Source organism: Meles meles, chromosome 19 (assembly GCF_922984935.1).
Source record: "Meles meles chromosome 19, mMelMel3.1 paternal haplotype, whole genome shotgun sequence".
NCBI lineage: Eukaryota > Metazoa > Chordata > Mammalia > Carnivora > Mustelidae > Meles > Meles meles.
Window position 1 is genome coordinate 29,411,498 of NC_060084.1, and position 23,066 is coordinate 29,434,563.

At 44.8% G+C, this 23,066-nt stretch overlaps 1 protein-coding gene across 2 annotated transcripts in view; it reads right to left on the minus strand.

Moving 5' to 3' along the window:
• The window catches only part of FTO (FTO alpha-ketoglutarate dependent dioxygenase), a 308,362-nt gene that overhangs the window by 21,651 nt on the left and 263,645 nt on the right, over positions 1–23,066 (minus strand). Inside the window, exon 9 of one of the 2 annotated variants that reach the window (XM_045989036.1) lies at positions 20,578–20,744. The exons of the other annotated variant lie outside the window; for it this stretch is intronic. Coding sequence (XP_045844992.1) covers positions 20,603–20,744 — 142 coding nt within the window. The 3' untranslated portion in view covers positions 20,578–20,602. Of the gene's footprint in view, positions 1–20,577; positions 20,745–23,066 lie in introns of those variants that run through there. 2 annotated transcript variants of the gene reach the window in all.

Here is a 23,066-nt window from a genome sequence, read left to right on the forward strand (position 1 = left end):
GGTCTCTCTTTCTTCTCTCTCTCTCTTTCTCTGTCTCTTTCACTTCCTTCCTCCCCCTTCCCTTTTTTTTCTTTCTTTCTCTCTTTTCAAGCAGATGATTAGTCCATGATTTGGGTCAGGTGAATGAGAACAGTTAACAAGTATGGGATGGTAGCTAACGCACCATCCCTGAAAGCAGCCCACTGGGGAAAATTCCTATTTCCAAATAAGAAAAAAAAAAAAGAAGAAGAAGAAGCCAACTGCTTTGATTTGAGTGTTCTGCTTCAGAATAAATCTGCCTGAAAACGCAGAAGGGTACAAGGTGGGGGCTGGGAGGTAATAGTGCATTCTTTTACATAAAAGCAGGGACACGGATGCTCCTTCTGATCTAAGCCAACAATGGCACTATTGACAGAGTCCCAAAGACGCTCACGGTATTCCACGTAATTAAGAGGGATTGTTGGCATCAGAGGAACCAGAAATATTCTGTAGATGAACTGCTTCCTTCATTGCTAATGACTGCCCAATTTCTTTAGACTAATTGGTGCAATCTACATTTTTTGCAGCAAAGATGAAGTATCAACTTGATTTGGTGTCGATAAAAAATTGATGGATGCTTCTGACTGCTACTTCCCAACAATACACGGATTATTACTACTTTAATTATCATAAATGACAAAACATGGGCAAGTGGTGATTACAAGTCTAATTCTATCCCGAGGTTTTAATGGCATAAACCACTCAGGCTTTACACTCGTGATTTACTGCATCATCAAAATCCCTGGAAGGATTACCCTTGGGTGAATGCCATCATTATCTTACCAATAATACACTGGTTTGGCCCAACACGGAACAAATCATCAAGACTGAGTTCTTAGAAATGCCCCGTTCAATATGTAAGTCTCTGGTTTGTGAAGGATGCAGGCACCTGCCAGCTCCTTCTCCTCATTTCTGGGTATTAGAGTCGTATTCTGATCTGACGCAGACAGAGGCTGGGGGGTCCCTGGGTCACACGACAGTCTACCAAACTATATGCCAGCTTGGTTATGGCCAACCAAACATCACCAGAATGCTACCAAGCAGGTGGAGAGAGAAGAGGGTATAAATCTCACAGGAGCCCCAACACACAGTTGGGCGCAAACACTAGAGCTCCACAGTCCCCTTCTCTGGGGGAGTCTGTTGTTATTCTGGGGGGATGCTGTTAGCGCCAAACAGCATATACAATGAAACACACTCAACAGACAGGCCCCTGCGGAGGCAGCCCCAGTCCCATGAAGACCCCAGACCCCAACTGCAAACTAGCAGGCCCCCAAAGTCCAAGTTAGTCACCAGGAGTAAAGCAGTGAAAGGGACAGCTGGCGGCGGGAGACACCGCTCTCACATCAAGAGCGCTACCCACAGTTGCCAAGCGACTCTTGCCTGGTAGAAGGGAATTGGTACCACCCAATCTCCTGTCTTGTCTGGTTTTCCCAGAGAAGTCGGACATCTTTGTGTATAGTGTGAAATATCTCGGTTTTCCAATGCTGGCAGACGACTGCAGTTCTTAGCATGATGGTTAAGAGAGTGGCTTCTGGGACCAGACCACCTGGAGTTGGATGGCAGTCCCGCTACCTTCTGGGACGCACGACTTCATCGGAATGTCAATTTTCCTCATCCGTAAAACGGGGATGCCAACCACCACCGACGTCGTGCAGTTGTTTTGAGGATGAAATGACAGAATAAGTGTGCACACAATAATTCTGACACGTAGGAAGGGCTCAGCAGTGACTACTGTTACCTGAGGCAGGATCTGGCTTGCTGGCTTTCAATCTGTGACCTCTGCTGTAGGAAGAGATGATGTATGAGGCCAGAAAAATGGCCAAGAGCAATGCTCGAAGGCTGACCGTGTGAGTCAGAATTCTGTTTCCCCTACTTGCTGGAGGCCGGATGACCTTGTAAGCCATTTTGGGAAGCCTCAGCTTTCTCGTCTAACAGATAGGGATAATAAAACACCTGCTGCGTAGAGAGTTGTGAGAGTGAAATTTAAAAACCAACACATGGCACGAGGCACAGCGTTTGGCAGAAGGTAAACCTTCAACAAATACTAATAGTCATTATTCACGTTATTTTTTAAGCTGAATTTCCCCAAAGTCTTAGAATTTTTAAATCTTTTTTTTTTTTTTTTTTAAAGCTAGTCCAGATTTCCTGCTCCTGTCCCGTCCCTTTCCCTATCGGCATTTTTGCCATGGGCATAGCTTTATTATTCTATTCTGAGGTATGAACCATGAGAAATTTTCCCTTTTGGAAATTCATCTATGTGGCTTTTTAAGGTGGTGCTTCAACTATTACAGTTGTCACCGAGGGCAAAGAACTCTCGCAGCAGACGACTCTGTGTGTAAACAGTACAGGCAACATACATTCTTAGGAGTGAAAGCCGCTACTGTACTTGGCACGAAACGTAATTGCTTTTATAATATGTAATTATCTGCTAAGACCTGGTTTAAAAGAATCTGCAATTGAAGTGTCCAGTACATTTAAAAGTGCCTGAAAGGGTCTGGGTGGCTCAGTGGGTTAAGCCTCTGCCTTCAGCTCAGGCCACGATCCTAGGGTCCTGGGATTTAGCCCCGCATCGGGCTCCCCGCTTCTCGGGGAGCCTGATTCTCCCTCTTCCTCTTCTCCCTCTTCCTCTGCCCGCCGCTCCCCCTGCCTGTGCTCTCTCTCTGTCAAACAAATAAATAAAATCTTTAAAAAATAATAAAAGTACCTGAGAAGTCACGTATGTTTCAATGCACAGCCTTTAGGAAAGCTAGGTTTGTGAGAACGGCTGAGAAGGGCATTTGCAAAAAAGCTGAGCCCCGATGCAGACTGCCTGGTACAGTCGACCAAAATTCTCTCACACACCAGACTAAAGGAGGTTCACAGTTTGCATCCTGGTGCAGCTCGCTTTGCAAGGCTCCTGGCAATTTCCTCTCAAAAACAGACGGGCAACGTTTCAACACAATCACTGCAGCCTCCCGAAAACGGAAATGTGTATGTATCACGAGCAAAGAGAAATGCATTTCCCTTAAAAAAAACTTGTAAGATAGGTCCAGATTATCCCAGGGGTGCCAACAGGCACACTCTGCTGAAGGTGGACACGTTCAAGTCACCAGAGGTCCTCTGCCACTTCCTTGTGACTTTCAAACACCCTTTTTAGTGCATGGAGAATCTTGTATGTCACAGCTATTTGGGCAAATAAATTAACGGATATGATCTGGTATCCTGAGAACCAGCAGACTGCCAGGTATAGGCTCCCGCTTCCAAGCATTAAGTTCTACTCTGTGACTCACCAGGTAAATCTCTGAGCCTCTCCAAAGCTCGGATCACTGAAAAGTAAATCGATGACTATGGAAAGGCTGCACTTTGTGAATCAAAGTCATCGGAAAGTTTCCAAAAAGGAACTTCTCTTCTAAGGAAGAGTCTCTGTGGCTTCTTGTTGCTTTATACTCTAGTCATGGTGGGTGTTTCAACCACTGGATGTAAACGAACTTCATTTTCTGGGAGATCACTTAAATATTAAAAAGAGTTCTGCTCCTAAGGCCATCCTCCCTGACTTCAGCGTCATCTCCTTGTGAATGTGGAGACCATCGGATGCGCAAGAGTCGGAGTGGGTGAGATTAAAGCACGGCTCCCTCTGGCAATATTCTAATGTAGCCCCCCCTTCCTCTACTCCCCTCCCCACCCCAAAAGACTCACGGTTGAAAAATGCCCAAATCCAATAAGAGATATCGCTTACTGTCGGGGATGCACATACCAGAGGAAGTGCTGGGGATAAAGGAAATCTGTGAATCAGAGAAAGATGTTGGTATGCAAGACTGAAGGTACACCAGCTGGCCCACTGCTTCAGCTGGCTTCCAGGGGCCAGGAAGAAATTAGTCTCACAGTTCAGTTGAAAGAACACCTGGCCATTCACCCAGAGGCACAAATTCACTGCTGAACAGGGTTATCTTTGTTTTCATGCCAAACACACCTAGGAGTTAAGTTATGTCAAATCCTGTGACTCTCACTGTCCTACAGTGCTCACCTTCGTAAAAACCAGGAGGTGGGCATTGGGGCCCAGGGACAGGTCGTAAAAATACTAGTGTCCACGGGAGCGATCTTAAAGGCCAGGATGGTCTTCCTCTCGCTATTGTAACTGGGTTGAAGCGTGTCCTATTGATTTCCCACATACATTTTCCTGAAGATTTACAAATGTCAAGAGCTGGGAGGAAAGGAATTGTATTAAAGCCAAAGCATTAGCGCTCTGCCCACAACCAAGAAGACACAAGAGAGCTCCCGAGGCTTACAAGGATGGTTAATCTGCCCCATGCTTCCCGCTCATTCGGGGCCTGCACCGAATAGCAGTCTGCAATCACTGCAGCGTTCTCCTCGGTATGCAGGTCTGCGAGTGTGGGAAACGTCATTTTACCGCCGAACCCTCATATCTGAGGCTTATTCCTCTTTCTCCAAAGAAGAGTCAGGTTGAGTCTTGCCGTGAGGCGCTGGGCAGTGTGGCTGGGTGTGGCGAGTCCTGGAGGAAGTGACATGATGACCACGGAGATTACCGACCTGGATGCGAAGCAGAAAGGCCAGATGTGCCACCCACACAGGAGGCGAGGGGGTGGGCGGGCTGGGGTTTGGGAGGCTGATCATAGAGGAGTCAACAGTTCGGGGGCTTGGAGGAGGCAAAATTACTGGCAAATTCCATGGCCACAAGACTCAGTGGGAGACCCGGGCAGACCCAATCTGGAATGCAGCCTGGGAACGGGGCCCCTGGATGACACCATCTTAGCCCCAGTATCAGACACTGATCTTTGCGAAAACCCAAACCTGCTGATTCTATTGCACACCTGTTCATCTTCATTCCCTTTTCTTGACCTGCTCACGGGCATCCTCCATTTTTTTTTTTCTTGCTCTTATCTCTTGGGCTTGCCAAGCCTTACGATACTTTTTTTTTTTTTTGAAAGGGAGGTATAATTGACACCTTTTAGGAAAAGGTGTCATTATTTATTATTTCATCTCATAGATGAAAAGAAATTTTAAATTTGGAGCTCATTTTAAACTAGCAGACAACTTACAGGCAAATTACCGAAGAAACCACCCATCTATTCTTTATCCGAATTCATCGACTGTTAACATCTCCTAGAGTATTTCTGCTGCGGGCAGTCACTGGTCAGTTCATGTACATGTGCCCGACGCCCACAGCAGAGTGACCCTGTGCTTGGGGCCACACGGACAGCACAAGACAACAGTCTCTTTCCTCGAAGATTTCTCATTCAGTTGTTAGGCACCAACAAGCTGGCCACCACCACAATCCATTTGTTGGATTCCTTGAACGTAAAAACTGAGCTCCTGGAGATATCTTTACCCATACATACTGAAGTAGAGAAGAAACTGAAAGAAACTATAGTTCCTAATAGGAACTGTAATTTGGCAATCCAGTATGTCCCTGAATGGGCCAAACAATTATTAGTAACTTGGCATATTAAGGTGCAGGAAGTGGGGGAAAGGAGGGGATGGTAGGTCTTGGTCCAGTACATTTGGGAAACATTTATTCAGACAAGGTTTATCAAGTAGCTTTGTAAACTGCCGTTTTTCCTCAGAGCCTTTAATAGGCTTCGCTAATGGGCTTTGCGAATCTCCAAGAAAGGGAGGGGATGTATAATATTCCCTATTTCCCAAATGACACTGAATTAGCTCACAGGATTCATGTGCCATTGAATGCCCTTGGAAGTGTGAAGGAAGTTCATACTCTCAAAGACAAAATGAGAAAAAGGTGTGAAGCAACAGGCAAACAATGGAAAAATATCATAGCCCAAGTCCATGTCCGTAAGTAATGAAGTGATAGTGAATGAAAGAGGATGATTAATCAGAGAAAAAGCAGGAAACTAAGAGGAATAGAATATTTCTGCATTATTGTTGGCAGATTTATTAGTGTTAAACTGCATCACACTATTATTTTATTATTCAAAAACCTAAATCTGCTTTCAAGCACTCATTGGATTGGGTCTAGACTTAGCAGAGGTAATGGAAGGATCTGGGAACCAACACGGAATCTCAATTAGGGGCTAGCTGTTGCTTTCTCTTCAAAATTCTTATAAAGTGTGTGAGTTCCTTGGACGGTCTTATTTTCGGCACCAGCGCATGGTCTGACACATAGTAAGAACTCCATGAATATTTCCAGAATCAAAACAAATCTCTGACTTACAGTAAGATACGAAATTCATCAGAGGGGTTTCTTCTGTATGTTACATTCACATGTTTCATTCTTAGACCGCAGGTGTCATGAGTTGGTGGCCCACAGCCTGCAAACAGGGTTTTTTATTTGGCTTGTAGAGGGCTTTAAGATAAATCAACAAGATTTAAGAGTTGGGAGATTTTCAGCAAAATCTAGATTTCCAGTGTTTTCTGAAACACCAGAAGCCATGGCAGCCGTGGACCAGTGTTCTCCTAAGGCCACAGCCAGGGCGGAGTGCTGGCCACAGCTGAGGAGCAGGGCTACTGTCCTGACCACTCACATCTCCACACCAATGGTCTCTGCTGCCAGTGATCAGTGGCTGGTGCTCCTGGGCCCTGGAGGCATCTGAGCTTCTGACTTCTGAGCTATAGTAACAATCACCGACTTCTGTAACGCCTACGACGGGCCAGGTACCATGCTGAACATTACAGCTGTTAATTCATAACAATCCTATGAGCTGGGTGTTCTTTCTCTTTTTCTTCTATCTCCAGAAAACCATAACAATCTCCTTCTCCATCCTACTGAGCCCCTCTTTGGTAGATGGAATGATAAGAAATTGGCAGTTTTTTATAGTGTCAAAGATACTCGAGTATTGGTTCGACTTAATGAAGATATTTCTACCCCGGGCTTCAAAACACAGAGGAGTGACCTTCTCATAGCCCTTGTGACCTACTTCTCTTGGTCACGGATCTTACATATGGCTCAAATGACATCTGAGTGATCATGAGGTGGGTGTTGTATCTCCACTTTAGGAACGAAGATCCAAGCACAGAAGGGCTACATAACTTGTCCCGCAATCATACCCAGTAAGAGGCAGAGTGGGTTTTGAACGCGGGCCAGCTGGCTCCAGAGTCGTGCCCTTCACCTCAGTGCGTTGCTGCTTCTGTCACCTGGACATACTTTGTTGTTCCCAACTGCTTTCTCATCTGTCACGCGTGTTTATCTTGTGTATCTCCCCCCAAAGGACACTGGCCTCAACAACGCAAAAGGCATCCTATTTTCTTTGTGTTTTACTCTAGCGGATTTTTTTTTTTTTCTCAAATGCCTTTTGATGCCACCTGATCAGGATGATGTGTACAAGGAAAGAAAGTAAAGACATTTCACAGCTCCCCTGACCTCCATCAGGAAGCTAGCAGAAGTCTGGCCCCCCCCAAGAGCAAACCCATTATTGACTAAAGTTGCCACAAACTGGCAGCCCATGCTGTTGAGAATGGAGGTCTGCCTTCACACTTCTCACAGTGACAAACACCACAAGCTGGCGTAACACACACTCTAGGCTGATGACTGGAAGGCACACATATTAAGTTTCCTCCGTCTCCCATTTGGTTCAATGTGGGTTTACCCCAACAGCTGGCCTGGAGCCTATCCTTTTACTTAAATTAGTTCTAGTGCTCCACAGTTCTGATTTCCTGACAAAGCACTCTCTTTATCTACCAGCGGCATGAGAGTTTTGTCTGGGCAGAAACTGCGGTTGGTACAATTGGGCCAGGGAGGGCACTTAGCATTTCCATGTGGGGCACTGACTAGAGAAAGGTATTTTAATTCCCAATTAGTCCATATCAGCAAAGGAAATGTATTTTCCATTATTTCTTTACTCTGGATTCTGATTCATAAAATATCTTAAGGAAAACACATTTTATGTTACTGAGTCTTTGATTTCCCAGGGAAACTAATAAATAATCAACAAAAATATGATTAAAGACTGCTTGAACTACCATTCAAAAAGGGACTCTAGCCAGCAAGGAATCTTTCTGATCCAAATCTTTTTATTCCTAGAAACAGAATTCTTACTTAGCCTTTCAAAAGCCTGATGAAGGCTTCAGCTAAGTTTTGACATAAGATTTTCATATTCAAAATATCTGTTGAAATAAGGGGAGAAGGGATATGGATCTTGAAACTGCATTAGTCTGAAATAGAGCTTAGTAAGCTAGAAAGGGAAATTACTTCTCTATAATTGGAATTCTCTCCTAAAAAATCCCTTTGAAATCACGTTCAGCTACTTTCCCATTATGTGTCCCAGAGAAGCTAACTTTAACCCTTTCTGGAATTACCCACCATAAAAATTATTTGATATTTATAAATTGCTCTGGGAAGAGATTCCTACGCAGTGGTCGGTATCATCAAAGAACTTAATAATGAACGAGAAGCTCCCAAGAGTCATAGACATAGTTGAGAAAATGTTTTCTAGGCTATCTCCTCCCACTTGTACACTGATGCTTGTTTTTACACGTCACATTTGTCTTGGCCCCACAGTCCTAAGGTAGATGCCAGCAAACTCCCTAATTTGAGTTCCTTTGCCTTTGAAATGGCAACTAAGCTCTGCTCCAACATAGTCCTTTAAGCTCTCTGAAGGCAAAGATTGGGTTTGATCCTCCTTTGCACCTTCAACCCTAATAATAGTACTTGCTTGATAAACGCTTCATGAATCATGAGTGAATGAATGCGAGCCAGCTAGGTAAGCAGGGCACGTGACTTGACTTCTGTTCTCTTCTGGTTTTCTCCTTTATAAAATGGTCATATGAGCTTCCTCTAAGAACTCTCATAAGGATTGCATAATATAAGTAACACAACCTGGACTCCATTAGCACAGTGCTTTGGACATACCTATATTGTACAGCTAATCCTGTAACTATTATGATAACGATATACACAGTTTACATATAAATAAGAGACTAAGCCAAGTCCTATGAAGGCTACAGAAAAATGGAAGAAGGTTCTCCTCCTGTTTACATCTACCTTGATATGATAAGAAACCTGCTACTGCCTGGAGAGATCCCACAAAGCTACGGTATCCCACTGAATTTCCATGTCCTCACACACATAGCTTCATCATATTAGAGTCTGTGCCTGGTATCAAAACCAAAAGAGGGGTCATCTGCCCAATTCTCATGTGTGTGTGTAACATAGGCTGTTTTGTATCTGCCTTCTTTTCCCAAGGATGTAAACTCATTCATTAGTATGCAGTGCCTGACACGGGTGCTTCATAACCTGGATAGCCAGACCCTTCTTCCCTAGGTACCTTAGCTCATAGTCATAACGTGCGACAGAAGCTCCGTTTGACTTGGAAGATAGTTGAATCCATCGAGTTACCCAACATGGGAAATTCTGCTGCTTTACTTGTGAAATTTTTAAGAGTGTTTTCCCTAAAGATATAACATGCTAAGTAAAGCTAATAAAACATTTTTGAGCCCCTTTCTTAACTATCATTTTTATTTTTTATTTTCTTATCTTCTCAATTATCATCTTTATTTTTAGTTTTTTTTTTAAATTTTATTTATTTGACAGACGGAGATCACAAGTAGGCAGAGAAACAGGCAGAGAGAGAGGAGGAAGCAGGCTCCCCACTGAACAGAGAGCCCGATGTGGGGCTCGATCCCAGGACCCGGGAATCATGACCTGAGCCGAAGGCAGAGGCTTTAACCCACTGAGCCATCCAGGCACCCCTATCATCTTTATTTTTTAAATCTCATTTTAGTTTTTCAATGTTCCAAGATTCATTGTTTATGCACCATACCCTGTGTTCCATGCTCAATTATCATTTCTAAATGTTACAACACGATAACGATTATCTGTAACTTTGAAATCAGAAGTAACATCAGTTTTGGTACAATGTGTTTTGTGTTTCAACAAAAAATATGAAGTGTTATGCAAATAGAAGGTAGTCAGTAAGTCATGTAGGATGGACCTTATTTTATCCTATCAAGAATTAAAGTACAGAAGCTACTGTTCTCTGTTTCAGAGTAATATAGCTTAATGTTCTCAGAGAAATTATATTCTTTCTTAAGAAGTAATAACATTAACCACGGCACCCACCAAAGAGATGTCAGAATATAAAATGACTTCAGATAATTTTTTTATAGCAAGTCTATCAAACACAGGACAGAGATGTGTGTGTGTGCATGCGTGTGTGGAGAGAGAGAGAGAGAAGATGCAGAGACCTCTTTTTCAAAATCTAAACTATTTCTATCATATTTCCCAGGACAGTAACTCCATAGAGAATTCTGCACAGACGTGTAAGGCCAGGGAAGGAAATTCTACATGGAGATGCAACACCAGGAAAATCAACATAAAGCTCATTTCCCTACTGTACACTTAGGGCTAAATGAATATAAGTGGGCGAAAATAGATGGCAAGTGATGTCAACGAATTAACTTATTTTTGTTGATGTCCAGTAATAGATGTTGGCTAGACCCTGTCTTCCCACACATCCATGTCTAGGACTGTATGATCCTATTTGGAGCCCCAACCAACAACCTTGAAGGAGGCATCAGTAGTCGGCCAGAAACCCTTCAGGTTGGCCAGTCCCAAGCCAGTCTCAGAGCCTCCCTCCAGACCTGATAAAAGGCATGAAAGGGCACTGTTATCTCTTTCATTCTTCCTAGCATTCCGTAAGGGGTTGCCACTGGAAAGCCTGGGCCAATATACACCATAGTATTTCCTGTTTCCCCCAGGACCCAGCACCAGGCTGCATGTAAAATGGCAGGACAGCTGGCTTGCCACATTGACAGCCACCCAAGGGAGAGTGCACCAAAGTGAGCCCACCTGCTTCCTATGGAAAGTCAACCCAAGCCTGTGTTTCTTTACTTTGCCAGCAAACCAGGGGCTGTGTGGGTAACCTTCAAACACACCTGAAAGAATAACTTAAAGTGGAATGACTCTATAACGTAAAATAAGCATGGAAAAAGGTGTCTGGTTCCCAGAATGAAACTCTAAAATCTCCCATCCAAGTACTAACCAGGCCCAACCCTGCTTAGCTTCCCTGATCAGACGAGATCGGGCGCGTTCAGGGTGGTGTGGCCGTAGACAAAATTCTCTAAAATCTAATCTGACATCCTGATGTCGGAGTTATCTGAGTTTACAAATGACAGTCAAGGTATACTGTGTGCCTAAGAGACACATGATGTATGTGTTTTGAGAACACAGAGTAAGGAATAATCACATTTCCTATCTTTGAAGAGCTTCCAATATGATGTTATAAACCAAAAAAAGAAAAAAAAATTAAGTCGACATAAATACAATGTAAAATTACAGAAGTGTTAAGAAGAGGAAGAGTATTTCGGAGATTGAATGGATGGAAGTGGGTAGATTGAATTATGAACAGTATTTTGTAAACCCTCAATTAGATCACAATTTCAAGGTCCATTAGTTTTTTTTCCCAAGCCTCTGGGTCCCCTCTGGCATTTTAGCCTTCCCTCTATCAGGATATAACAGAGAAAGGCAGTAAAGGTAAATGGCTTTGATCAATTCATACTGCAAGGGGCCACGGTAACTAAAGGGGGTTATCCACTCTTAGCTGACAGCAGGGCGCGCTCTAAGGTTCATTCCTTCATCCCTCACTATTCACTGAGCGCACATATGTCAGGCACTGAGCTAGGCCCCGGAGATCTATCTGTCCCTGCTCTCAGGAGAGAGGGTTTCATTTAGTGTGAGATACACCAGTTAAATCACCAAACAAATCAGAATCTCTCAGATACAGTAGGATGCTTTGAAGAGAACAGCACAGGATGATGCAACTGCCTGTGCAGGGGATGGAGAGGTCATCTTACCACAGGAGGGGTCAGGGGGACCTCTCTAAGGTGACATCTGAATGACAAAAATTCGGAGATCAGAAGGGTAGAGCACATCAGGCCAAGGGAGGAGCAAATGCAAAGGCCTCGAGACAAAAATACAGTTTATGAGCGGGAACAGAACAGAGCAGAACAGTATAGAGGCCACTGTGGTAAGACTCGGGGTGCGGGGGGGGGCAGTGCACAGAGGGGCGGGCAGGAACCAGGTGCTGGTAAGGAGACTGGGTTTGTTCTAGAGGTGAGAGAGAAGCAAGGAAATGACATGAGCTCCCGTAAGGTATTACCTTTTAATTTAAAAAACTTTTGGCAACAGCTTTATTTTTTTTAAAGATTTTATTTATTTATTTGACAGACAGATAACAAGTAGGCAGAGAGGCAGGCAGAGAGAGAGGAGGAAGCAGGCTCCCTGCTGAGCAGAGAGACCGATGCATGGCTCGATCCCAGGACCCTGAGATCATGACCTGAGCCGAAGGCAGAGGCTTTAACCCACTGAGCCACCCAGGCGCCCCTGGCAACAGCTTTATTGAAATATAATTTGAATGCCATAGGATTTACCCATGTAAAGAGTACACTGGCATGACTTCTACTATATTCCTTTCCGCCCACTCTGGCCCGATGACCGTGAAGGCACTCTCCGTCTTGATTGATCTGCCTGTTCGGAACATTCTACATAAAGGGAATTGTAGTATGTGGTGCTTTGCGACTGGCTTCTTCACTTACCATGTTCTCAAGATTCACCCATACTGTAGCACATATCAATACCTCGGGGTTTTTTATTGCCCAATTATATTCTATTGTACAGATATACCACATTTTGATCATTCATTCAACTTGATGGACATCTGGGTTGGTTCCATTTTCGGCTTTTAGGAATAATGCTGCTGTGAACGTCTGTGTGTAAGTGTTACGCAGATACATGCTCTCATTTCTCCTGGAAAACTAGGAGTGGAACTGCTGAATCATGGAGTAATCCTATGTTTAACCTTCTAGACTGTTTTCCAAAGAGCCTACAGCATTTTCTATCCCTGCCAACAATGTATGAAGGCTCTAATTTTTCCCTATCAAGACAGCAGCACTTGGTATATTTGTCTTTATGACGGATATGTTTTTAAAAGCTCCAAAAAACTTGAAGGATCACTGCTTTTAAAAATAATTGTAAAAGTCACCGCTTATTAAGAGTTTTAAAGATCTGAAGTGCTTCTGGAATTCTAAAGGGTAATGTGATATGCAGGAGGAGCAGAGATCTCTTTCCATGAAACCGCCACCAACTGGAAAATAAGGACGGAGAGGCTAAAAGTGGAACAGAAACGTTTGCTTAGAATTTGTCAAAATGCATCTAGCTTCATAGCCAGATGAAGGGACTACCACACTCCTGTCAGTACCTTCTAGTTTTATCCCACTTGTTTGTAGGTGGCAAAAGGCAAGCATTCAAGTAGAAATTTGTTGTCTCCTCCCCCCCCCCCCCCCCCCCCCGCCCCGAAAGCATCTGGAACACAATGTTACCAATCACGTGGCCCAAAGGAAGCCCTTTCTGAGGCCAAAGCCTCCTGGGGTTGTAACGCTGAGCATGAGCTGGTGGCTTACATGCTTCTTGAGAACACAGCCCCGTGATCATATGGTGAAAGGCTAGTTCCCAGGGGTGCTGGGAAGGACTGAGTCCTGGGCAAGTCGAGCAGTGGTCTTAAAAGCCAGAAAGCACCCAAGGTGGACTGACATGCTCTTCAAACTCACCCTTATCGTTGCACAGGCCCAGCAGAAACAGAAAACGAGCAGGAGATCCAAAGCACTGCCTACCTGAATCCTGGCTTATGCTTGGGGAGCAAGGGGAGAAAATCCCCTTATCAGAGTAAGCAAAAACTATAAAGAGTCAAAAATTACACTCAAAAATCCCTTGAGTTGAACACAAATATTTACCTGCCACTTGTAGTTCAAAAGACCACTTTTCAGTAAGCCCAACAAGCTAGGTTTTCCTCCATCGCTGGGACAGAAATACTTCTGAAGTGAAGCACCAAATGATCAGTTAGGCAGCACATTAATTGCCTTCTGTTTAGGGGCCATTTGGTGAAAACAAAGAACAAAACCACCAAACACCATACCTTCGAGGTATAGACTCATACGCAGAAGAGGAAGGAATTCACCCTCAGAGCGGTGGGCATGGATTCCTGTCTCTGTCTCACATTTACTCCAGGGCAAATACTGAAGGAATGGAAGTGCACAGAGAGAACTATCTACATTGGGTTGCTATTTCTCTGTCATTAAACATAAGCTAGTTAAAGATATGTATGATGCAATTCACTGAAATCAGTTTCAGAAATCCAAAGTTCGGACAAAAGTCATCTTTGTCATAGATCGTAAAGGCAGAGACTCAGTTGCCAAAGGGATGTGAGATCACAGGTTTCAGTAATGAAATTCCAGAGACTAGAAAACACCTTGCCGTGAGAGGCCAACCCTAAAAGTGGAAGGCTATGTAGGTCTTATCTAGCCTACACCCCTCGTTTCAGCTCCAAAGCTATTCCATGACTTATCCAAGGTCACGAGGCTGAGAAGTGGCTCCGAGCCTGAGCCCGGGGTGCAAACTGCCTGACGTCTATTTTACAAATTCTGATGAATCAAAGAAATAGTTCAAAGGTAAAAGTGTACCTAGTGGTTCCAACCTCACTATTCATCACACATTACACCAATTAAAATGCAATATAGGGGTGATTATTGCTGGGCTTTAATCATATTGTGTTGTCTACAACATGCTGATGGACATGTGTTTTGGAAAATCAAATAAAACCACAGAGCTGGTTGTTACTGGCTCTGGGGGTTTTTTTTTTTTTGGTTTCTTTCTTTCTTTCTTTTTTTTTTTTTTTTAATTTACATAGTCTCAGCTTGCCTTTGGGGAGTTTGTAGACCAAAGCAAACCTGTCCCCTGGAGACACTGTGGAAAGAGTTCTTAAAGCAGAGTTATTCTCTTTGTTGTTGTAGTCACTTATAATCAGAGAAATCAGAACGTTAGCATGATTCCATAGAATTACACAGCAACTACCGTTGGACCAGAATCCCCCTTAGCAGTCCTAGGAATCACCAGTAGCTGAGAATAATACCCACAGTTCAAGATCTGACTTGGGCCCAAAAAGCTAGGAGGATTTTTTCCCCCCTTATAAATATATCTGTTCTCCATTCTCTACCCCAAACCTCCTCCTTTTCTTTGCAATCTGAGTAGGACTCCTCTGCCTGGTGACCTGTTGGAATATACTTGCTTGTTTGCTTTCTCCTGTGTTTTTCTTAATGCAGTAACTTGAAATGTCAACATGAGGTGACAAGTAAATCCTCAGTCAAAATAAGTTTGCAACCAGACAGGAGGAAGAAAAGAATAAGCATGCGGAGAGCCGGCCATGGAGGCCGCTGAAAGGTTGCCAAATCCACAGCCAAAGCACTAATAGAGGCCAGCACTGATTATCACCACACAGGATCACTCCTGTCCTCTTACACGGCAGGCTACATTCTCAATCTTTTCCTTTGGGGCTCACCATTCACTCTGGCTCTGTAGCTACTGCAAGAAACAGCTACAGAAAGATCGAGGCGCATGGTCTGGATACAGACTCCGGCTGCGTTACTCAAAGCTGGAGGTACTTAGAGGAAGAAAATGTGCCAATTCAGATGGTGGGGGGGGGGGGCGGTGCGTGTTGTTTTTTAAATTTCCCACTGAGGCAGAAACTTAGCGAGTTAATGATACTGTCTGTGATGCAGACGGGAGCGAATCCAGAGTTTCCCATCCTATCTGGTAACAGAGTTTGGGAGAATCCATTTCTGGCCTAGTCGACATGAAAAGGAACATGAAGGTCTGGCCTAGTCTACATGAAAAGGAACATGAAGAATCATAAATCAGAGAGAGGGGACAATACCGACCAGACAGCACCTGGCTGCTTGCATGGGGTCTCTGGCACCAGCTCGAGGACCCTCACAGCAAAAATGTGCCACATGGTGGACGTGTTACCATTTTAAGCGGTTTCTGTAATTCCACCACAGATTCTCCCCCTTTCTTGCTGGCTTCGGGTGTGCTGGCCCTGTGGCAGCTTGCCTCCACAGGACCTAAGCTGAGAGGGATGAGTTACAAACCCAAATCCCAGTGTTTGCTAAGGGGATTTATGCATTAGGTTCTCTGAAACTTTACCCAGAAAGTCTTCCTCATTCCTCTGCTGGGTTTCCGGAAGAGAGAAATCCCCTCTGCCGATCTCCCTTTGACTCAGTGCTGGCTACGGGCACATATAAATCCTGCTAATGACTTCTGCCTATGGCTGACAGGTTCTGGTCTTCGGCGAAAGCTGAGTTCTCAGAAACTGCTCTTTGTTTATTTCTGAAGACGATTTATGGCAGGACTTCTTCAGTGAGCAGCAACATTCCCTGTGACGGCTGGCTGTCAGCACCCTTCATTTACTGGGCTGCTCCAAACAGAGGGATCTAATTCATGCTGTCGGATCTGGGACCCTAAACATTCTAACATTCAGAATTTTGAAATCGTCTTGCGTAAAACCTAAGGGCCCTGTGTTGGGAGTTTCCTTTTTTGGAGGTGGGAAGATGTTACCTTCTTAACACATTTCATTCTTGAGATACAGAACTCTTGGTTTTCCTTTGGGAAATTCCACCGCTTGGAGGTGGGGGGGGGGGATGGCAGGGGAGGATGCTTGGGGACTGACTGATTTCAGATAATCAGAATATGCCTTATCTCCCTATGGTTATGGGGCTTGCTTCGGGAATGGACACATAATTCATTCAGACTAGGAAGGCATGGTAAGAATCTGGGGCTTCTGAGAAAGAGAAGTATTTCTTCTTTGATGCGATGCATGATGTGACCGTAGCTATGAGGTCTGGAGCTGCAACCGTCCTGAATCCAGAGGAGGGTAAAGCTGCCAACCCTCCCCAAAGCCTCAGTTCTGCAGAAGGTATATAAAAAAAGAGGATACCATCAAGGATATTTTGGGAAATGCTCTAGGCGGTGGCCTCCTTTTGGATAGTAACGATTAATGTGAGAGTGTTAAAGGCTCTAGGAGTTCTTACAGAGATGAAAACTATTCAATTTTATTTAACCCGGTGCTTCCAAACATACCTGACCATGGAAAGCACCCCCTCTTTAATTCTGCTTAAAATCACTTAACATCTCAAGGATCTAGACTTCTGCGTAACATACGTTGGGAAATGATAATGCTATGCAATGTCTCCATCTCTCACGTCTCATTTATTCACTATAGAGAATTATAAAACTTTCTAAATACCAAAAGTATACAGCATAACATAACACACTTGTAGCTATTACCAGCTCTGCCAAATCTTAATGAAAAAGAAAAACATCTAAATTGAATCTGCCGAAAGATCTGATTTCCAAATGTTCTATTTCTCTTGTGCCTCTTTATCTTAACACACATTGCCTTTGTCTTGAATATCCCATCTCCCCTTTCCGCACCATTCTTTGCCTGGCTATATCCTCCTCCTCTTCAAGACTCAGCTCAGCCATTACCTCTTCAATAAAACCTTTCCCATTCCCTCCTGTTCCCCAGCCCATCAGGCTTCTATGGTCCTCCTCTGGATTCCCAGACTTCCCTGAATGTACCCCTATCCAAAGATAGCAATTATCACATTCTTAGCTAATTGCTTATTCGGTAGATGAAAAGTTCCTTAAGGACAAGAAACAGTCTTTTCTTTCTGTGTCCTCAATATCCTGGGCAGTGCCAGGACTATCAGAGAGATACTAGTTCAATGTTTCATGACTGATGAACACTGCAGGGTTTCTCGGGGGGGGGGGGGGGGGGACAGAGCAGTCTTCCCCGCCGGGGACATCGGTGTACAAGTCAGCCACCAGATTTCTTGACTGCTGTGTTGTCCTGACTTCTGTACATTTGACCCGGTCACTATCTTCCTCTTAGGATGCTGTCTCTGCTTTCATTTTTCCATCTCAAAGCAAGTGAATCAGCTAGAATGTCCTCTGCCTCAAGTAGCAGGACACTAACTCTCAAAAGCTTAAGCCATCAGGATACTTATCTAAGAAGTCTGGAGGTGAAAGGCTTTGAGGTCAGTCATCGTGGATCCAAGCTTTCCTTCCATTTTTCCATGAGCGTCAGTGTACAAGTTTCTCTGTCTTCCTACGTGTCACCTCGTGGTTGCAGGCCGGCTGCCACGGCTCTGGAATCCCGTCTGCATGCTGTGTGCCGAGGCCAGAAACTTGCATGAGGCTCTGTCTTTTTACCAGGGAGAAAAATCTCTCTTCAGAGCCCTTGGCCCACTTTTCCATGTAGCTCCCAGGTCAGAACTTGTGCCATGTGGCCCCCCAGCTTGCCGGGAAGGCAGGGAAAGTTGAGCATCGGGTCCAGAGCAACAGAAACACCATGACTGGCTTCACCTGACTGGGATTCACCACCTGGCAGAGGGGCCAACCTCCCTGAGATCAAGGGGCCTCTATCCACCCGCTGAACAAAATTAGGCTTCTCTTAGTGGGGATGAAATAGGCAGGGGACAGCTGAGGGACGGGCTGCCGGGTGGGTGACACAGTGTGCCTGCCACAGTAACCCCAGTACGGTTGTCAGGGTACCAGACTGTGCAACCAGAAGCTTTGCATTTCGAGGGTGCCACTTCTCCCTCACCAGCCACAGGCCAGCGGCCAGCTCCCCCTGACCTCTGCATGCGGTGTTCATTCGCTCTCACGGGCGGTGTCCTTGTTGTATCATGTGAGCTGACTAATGACGTTTAAAACAGAAGAGAGGCTTCCATTCATCCAACTTCTTAAGTTAGGCATCTCGTGACATTTCTTAAGGCAGGAAAACATGTGTTCAGGCATTTACCCGACAGTTCCTCTGCATCTGCCCTGGGGCAGTTTTGGGTCACAGAGATAGTCAAGACAACCTCTGCCCTCAAGAGGCTCACTGTCTGGTGAACAAGACAAACATTTACACTAAGAGCTAAGCTGAACATGACAAGGGCCATAATTAAGATCTGGAGACAGTGCCACGGACCAGAGAGGAGGTCAGTGTGCTGGGGGGGGGGGGGGGTGGTGACGGGGAGGGATGCGAAAGGGGCCTCTGCAGATGCGCTCTGCCCATCTTACAGAGGAGGATGGGGAAGACCTGGCTACTGATGCCCAAAGCCCTCTCGAGGGAGGAAACATTTGCATGGGAGGCAAAGGAAAATGGCCGGTAGGACGAGGTAAAGAAGGAGTCCGTGGCGACGGGGAAGAAAAGAAAAAAAAAGTACAGTCACTGGAAAATTCGGGATACGGTGAACACTCTGGAGCAGACCTGCCATTGAGGGAAAGGGGCTGGGTTGGGAGGGTGGGGGAGCGTCCCAGAGAGGAGGCCGAGAGGCAACAAGTAAGGCGTTTTACAAACCGGCACCTTATCCTTGAGTCGGCCGCGGAGAGTCAATGAAAGTTTCAAAACATTAAAAATAACTCATTCCTTCAAAGGTTAGGGAGGCCAATCCCATTTGCAAATTAAGTAACTCCTAAATTGTAGGAGTCCAAGAGCACTCCCGACTCTGTTCAATAAACAAAGAAGTGATTATAATGTTCGAGAAAGAGCTGTCAAGTGCGCTTCGAAGTTTTTCAGGGGCTCCCATGAAATGGATACCTGTGTTTTGTCCTTCCATAAAACCAAACAGGTTAGGGATACATCCCATAAATCCTACAATTATTTCAAGCACAAAGCGTAGCTTTACTACATTATCGCTTTTAAATAACACATCACCAGGTTCTGGTTCCCAAAACCACTTTGGGGAAAAATGCTTTCCGAAGTGACATCACCCCCCTTTCCATATAAAATGAGAAAATAAAGGATCATATTCAGAAATAGCAGACTCCAGGAGGAGGATTGGTGCACCTTAAGAGCCCACTATGGAGCCCCCTACCACCCTGAGAGAAACAAAGAAATAAATTAAAAATATAAAAACCCCCAAATACGCATAGTTGAGCTTAAAAGAGGTGGGCTGGTTTTCCCCAAATCCATTAATAAAATAAATCACCGTATTTCATATTCACAGTCATCTCTAAAAGTTCTCCTCTTAATTGCTCTGTGGCATCATGTTTTATTTTAGTAAAGTTCAGATTTTATTGCCAGGGACTAATGGGCATGGAGCCCCCGAAGAACTTGTTTTAAAACATTGACCAGTCAACCATAAAAGGGATATTAAAACAGCTACACGGGCTAAATAAGAATTAAAAAGTATAGCCACTTATTTTTAAATTAGAATCCTCTTTCGCATTTAGGAATATAATAAAATGTGTCATAAACTTTCTACTTTCATTCCAAAGTATTGTTGTAAGGATCGGCCGTAATGCAGATACAAACCTTCTATGGTTAAGCAGGACTCATTAAAATCAAGAGCTGTTTTTAGGCATTATTACAGGCGTTTTAAAATTATAAACTATTACGATGCTGTAAAAACCTTCCAAGGAGAGACACAGAAAAGGAGAAACAGGGGAAGGATCTAATGAAGAAGACTGTTAACAAACTCGTGCCATCGGGAGGTCAAAATTGTCAAGGCAAGGAGAGTCAAGTCCTAGGACACAGCTGGGGAGAACTCGCAGCTGTAAGATGTGTTCAGATCAGATCTGCCTGTGTCACTGTTACATCATATGGTGTCATCCTTTCCAGTCTTGGAAGCTTTTCCAGAACCACGTAGCCATCTCTTGTTTTACTGATACACCAGCTTCTTTACCAAGGTTCGGTATCAATGATTAGGAAGTAGCCCCATTTCGTTAAGTGGGAACCTGGCCAGAAGAAAATCAATCTCCCAGCCTTGCCTCGAATTCAACCTGACGGGGGCACTCAATCAGAGATCCGCAATATTCTCATAACGGCCACAGTCCTTCCCTTCTTCTGGTGGCCCAGGAGGGGGCAAGGATCGTTGACCCAGGAGGGAACGTCCACTCCGATGAGCCGCACGGGGCCCGGTCAAACGCGGAACGTGGAAATGGCTTTTCAGGCTTCCTTCTGAAATAGGGCACGAGGCCTGGAGAGAAAGAGGATGGTTTTTCCCAGCAGAAGCATTCTCTGGCCAAATAGGACAGACACAGGATGTCCAACCGAAAGGATCAATCTTTTAGTAAACATGATCTCTGAAAGGACTCGAAAATAGAGACCTCAGCAGAGATCCCGTTGGTGCCAGAAGGGGGGCAGGGGGCCAGGCAGGCGCAGGAGCAGGATGGCAAAGGGGCCCAGAAGCCACTTCATTTCTAATTCGGCGGCACCTTCCTTTCCTCTCAACAGTTTTAAATAAAGGCATCTTGAACTGGTTTAGATTAGTCCCCACCAGGCACATTTGTAAAGATAAAAAGAACATGGTTGTTTTCCTTCCTCCGAGAGGGGGCTGGGAAGGGAGAGCAGGAATGTTCAGCCAGGCCTTCATGGAGGAGAGAAAACAAGAGTCAAGTATGTTCTTATGCCCGCACTGCTTTGAAACTTCGAACTCTCAAAGTCTTGTCTTCCTTGGTCACAGAGACAGAGAGGAGAGGAGCCAGGCCAGGGTTGTGTGTATGTGTGGGTGGGGGGTGGCTTAGGGGGGAAAGGGGCAGAGAGAAGTGTGTTTTTCTTCCTCACCCTGCAGTTCGTGGCAGCAACTAGCTTGTGTAAACATTCGGTAGCCCATCTGAACCCTATTTTAGAACAAAACAATTTCAGTTTTAAAGTGTTTGAATTACTTTAGCTAAATCTGAGGATTTGCCTATTGAATCTGGAGCTGTTCCCTTTCAACTCTGAATGAAGGAAGAATTATGAGGCTGGAATTATTCAATGAGAGCTATCTGTCCTGGCACTCAATCAAAGGGATTAGGATTTGGAGAGAAAAGCCTACAGGTGATCCTCCAGGAAGCATACCAAGCAGTTATCAAAAACATACAAGTTCAAAGCAGCTCAATTTTCATATGTTAAATGTACTTGGATGCAGCCCCAGGCTCCTTTCTAGGTAAAAAATTGTGTTAAAGCTGTTTGTACTTGCATACTTAGCAGACAAGGGAATAAAAAAAGCCCGTGGTACAGCAATGCCGGGTCCACCTCGCCCGCATGTAACACGATAAATCAATCTTGTTCTCTCAGTGAAACATGATCTGATACGGGGTCCAGCTTCCCGGACCCATCCCTGACTCCTAACATCACGGCAGACACTCGTTTACCTCCTCAATGCGAAAGAGCTGTCACAACACAAACGTTGTGAGGTCAGGCACCTGGCAGCTTCACAATGAACAGTGTGTTATTCACGAGGCTTGGGTGCTGTTTTCTCAAAACACCATGATCTGGGCTTAATGGTGTATTACCTACTTAATAGCTTAACTTGGGCGCACTGAGGAGGAGGATAAAAGGACTCACACTGAGATGCGGGTTACAGACGAGGGTACGTTTGAGGAGGCCTTCCTGTTACTAGCTGGTCATCGCGACAGACACTTTACATGGCCGTGGAAATTCTGCAGGGCGCACATAGAAGGTTACAACTCCCTCTGGTGTGCCCAAAAGGGCTCTGAGGAAATGAATGTGTAATATATAGAAATAAAATAAAGGGAGAATACGGAAATCTATATTTGGTCATCAGAAATGTATGCAAAAGGGGGCACCTGGGTGGCTCAGTGGTTAAGTGTCTGCCTTTGACTCAGGTCATGATCCCAGGGTTCTGGGATCGAGCCCCACATCAGGCTCTCTGCTCCACGGGAAGCCTGCTTCTCCCTCACCCACTCCCTCTGCTGTGTACCCTCTCTCACTGTGTCTCTCTCTGTCGAATAAATAAATAAAAATCTTAAAAAAAAAAAAAGTATGCAAAACGTGTCACAGCCTCCCAGACACATAATCCACGCTCAGCAGGTGGCCATAAAGGTAGGGGCAGAAATAGTGTCTGCTTCGGCTTCGTTCACCCTCTATGGAAGGAAGGTCAATGTCACACCACTACAAGACTTGGCCTGTGGCTCACTGGCAGGAAGGGAGGCAAAGGGCCTAGAACTTTGCAGGACAGAGCATAGCACCAAGAGACGAGCATGGGGATCTCCGGCTACAGAATTTCAGAAGGGGAGCCGACCTACCCAAATGGTAGTAGCCTCATCTATAAAATGAGTATAAAAGCCTACTCACCCGAAGAGACTGCTGCTATTTACTCACTGTACGCTAGGAGGCACTGTGCTAAGCATTCTACAGACATTAACTTTCCTCCAATTGCATTATGGAATAAATATTAACAGTTTCCATCTTAGAGATAAAGAAACAGAATTAACTCAGCACCTTGCTCAAAGTCACCGTACCAGTAAGTGGCAGAACACAGATTCAAACCCAGGA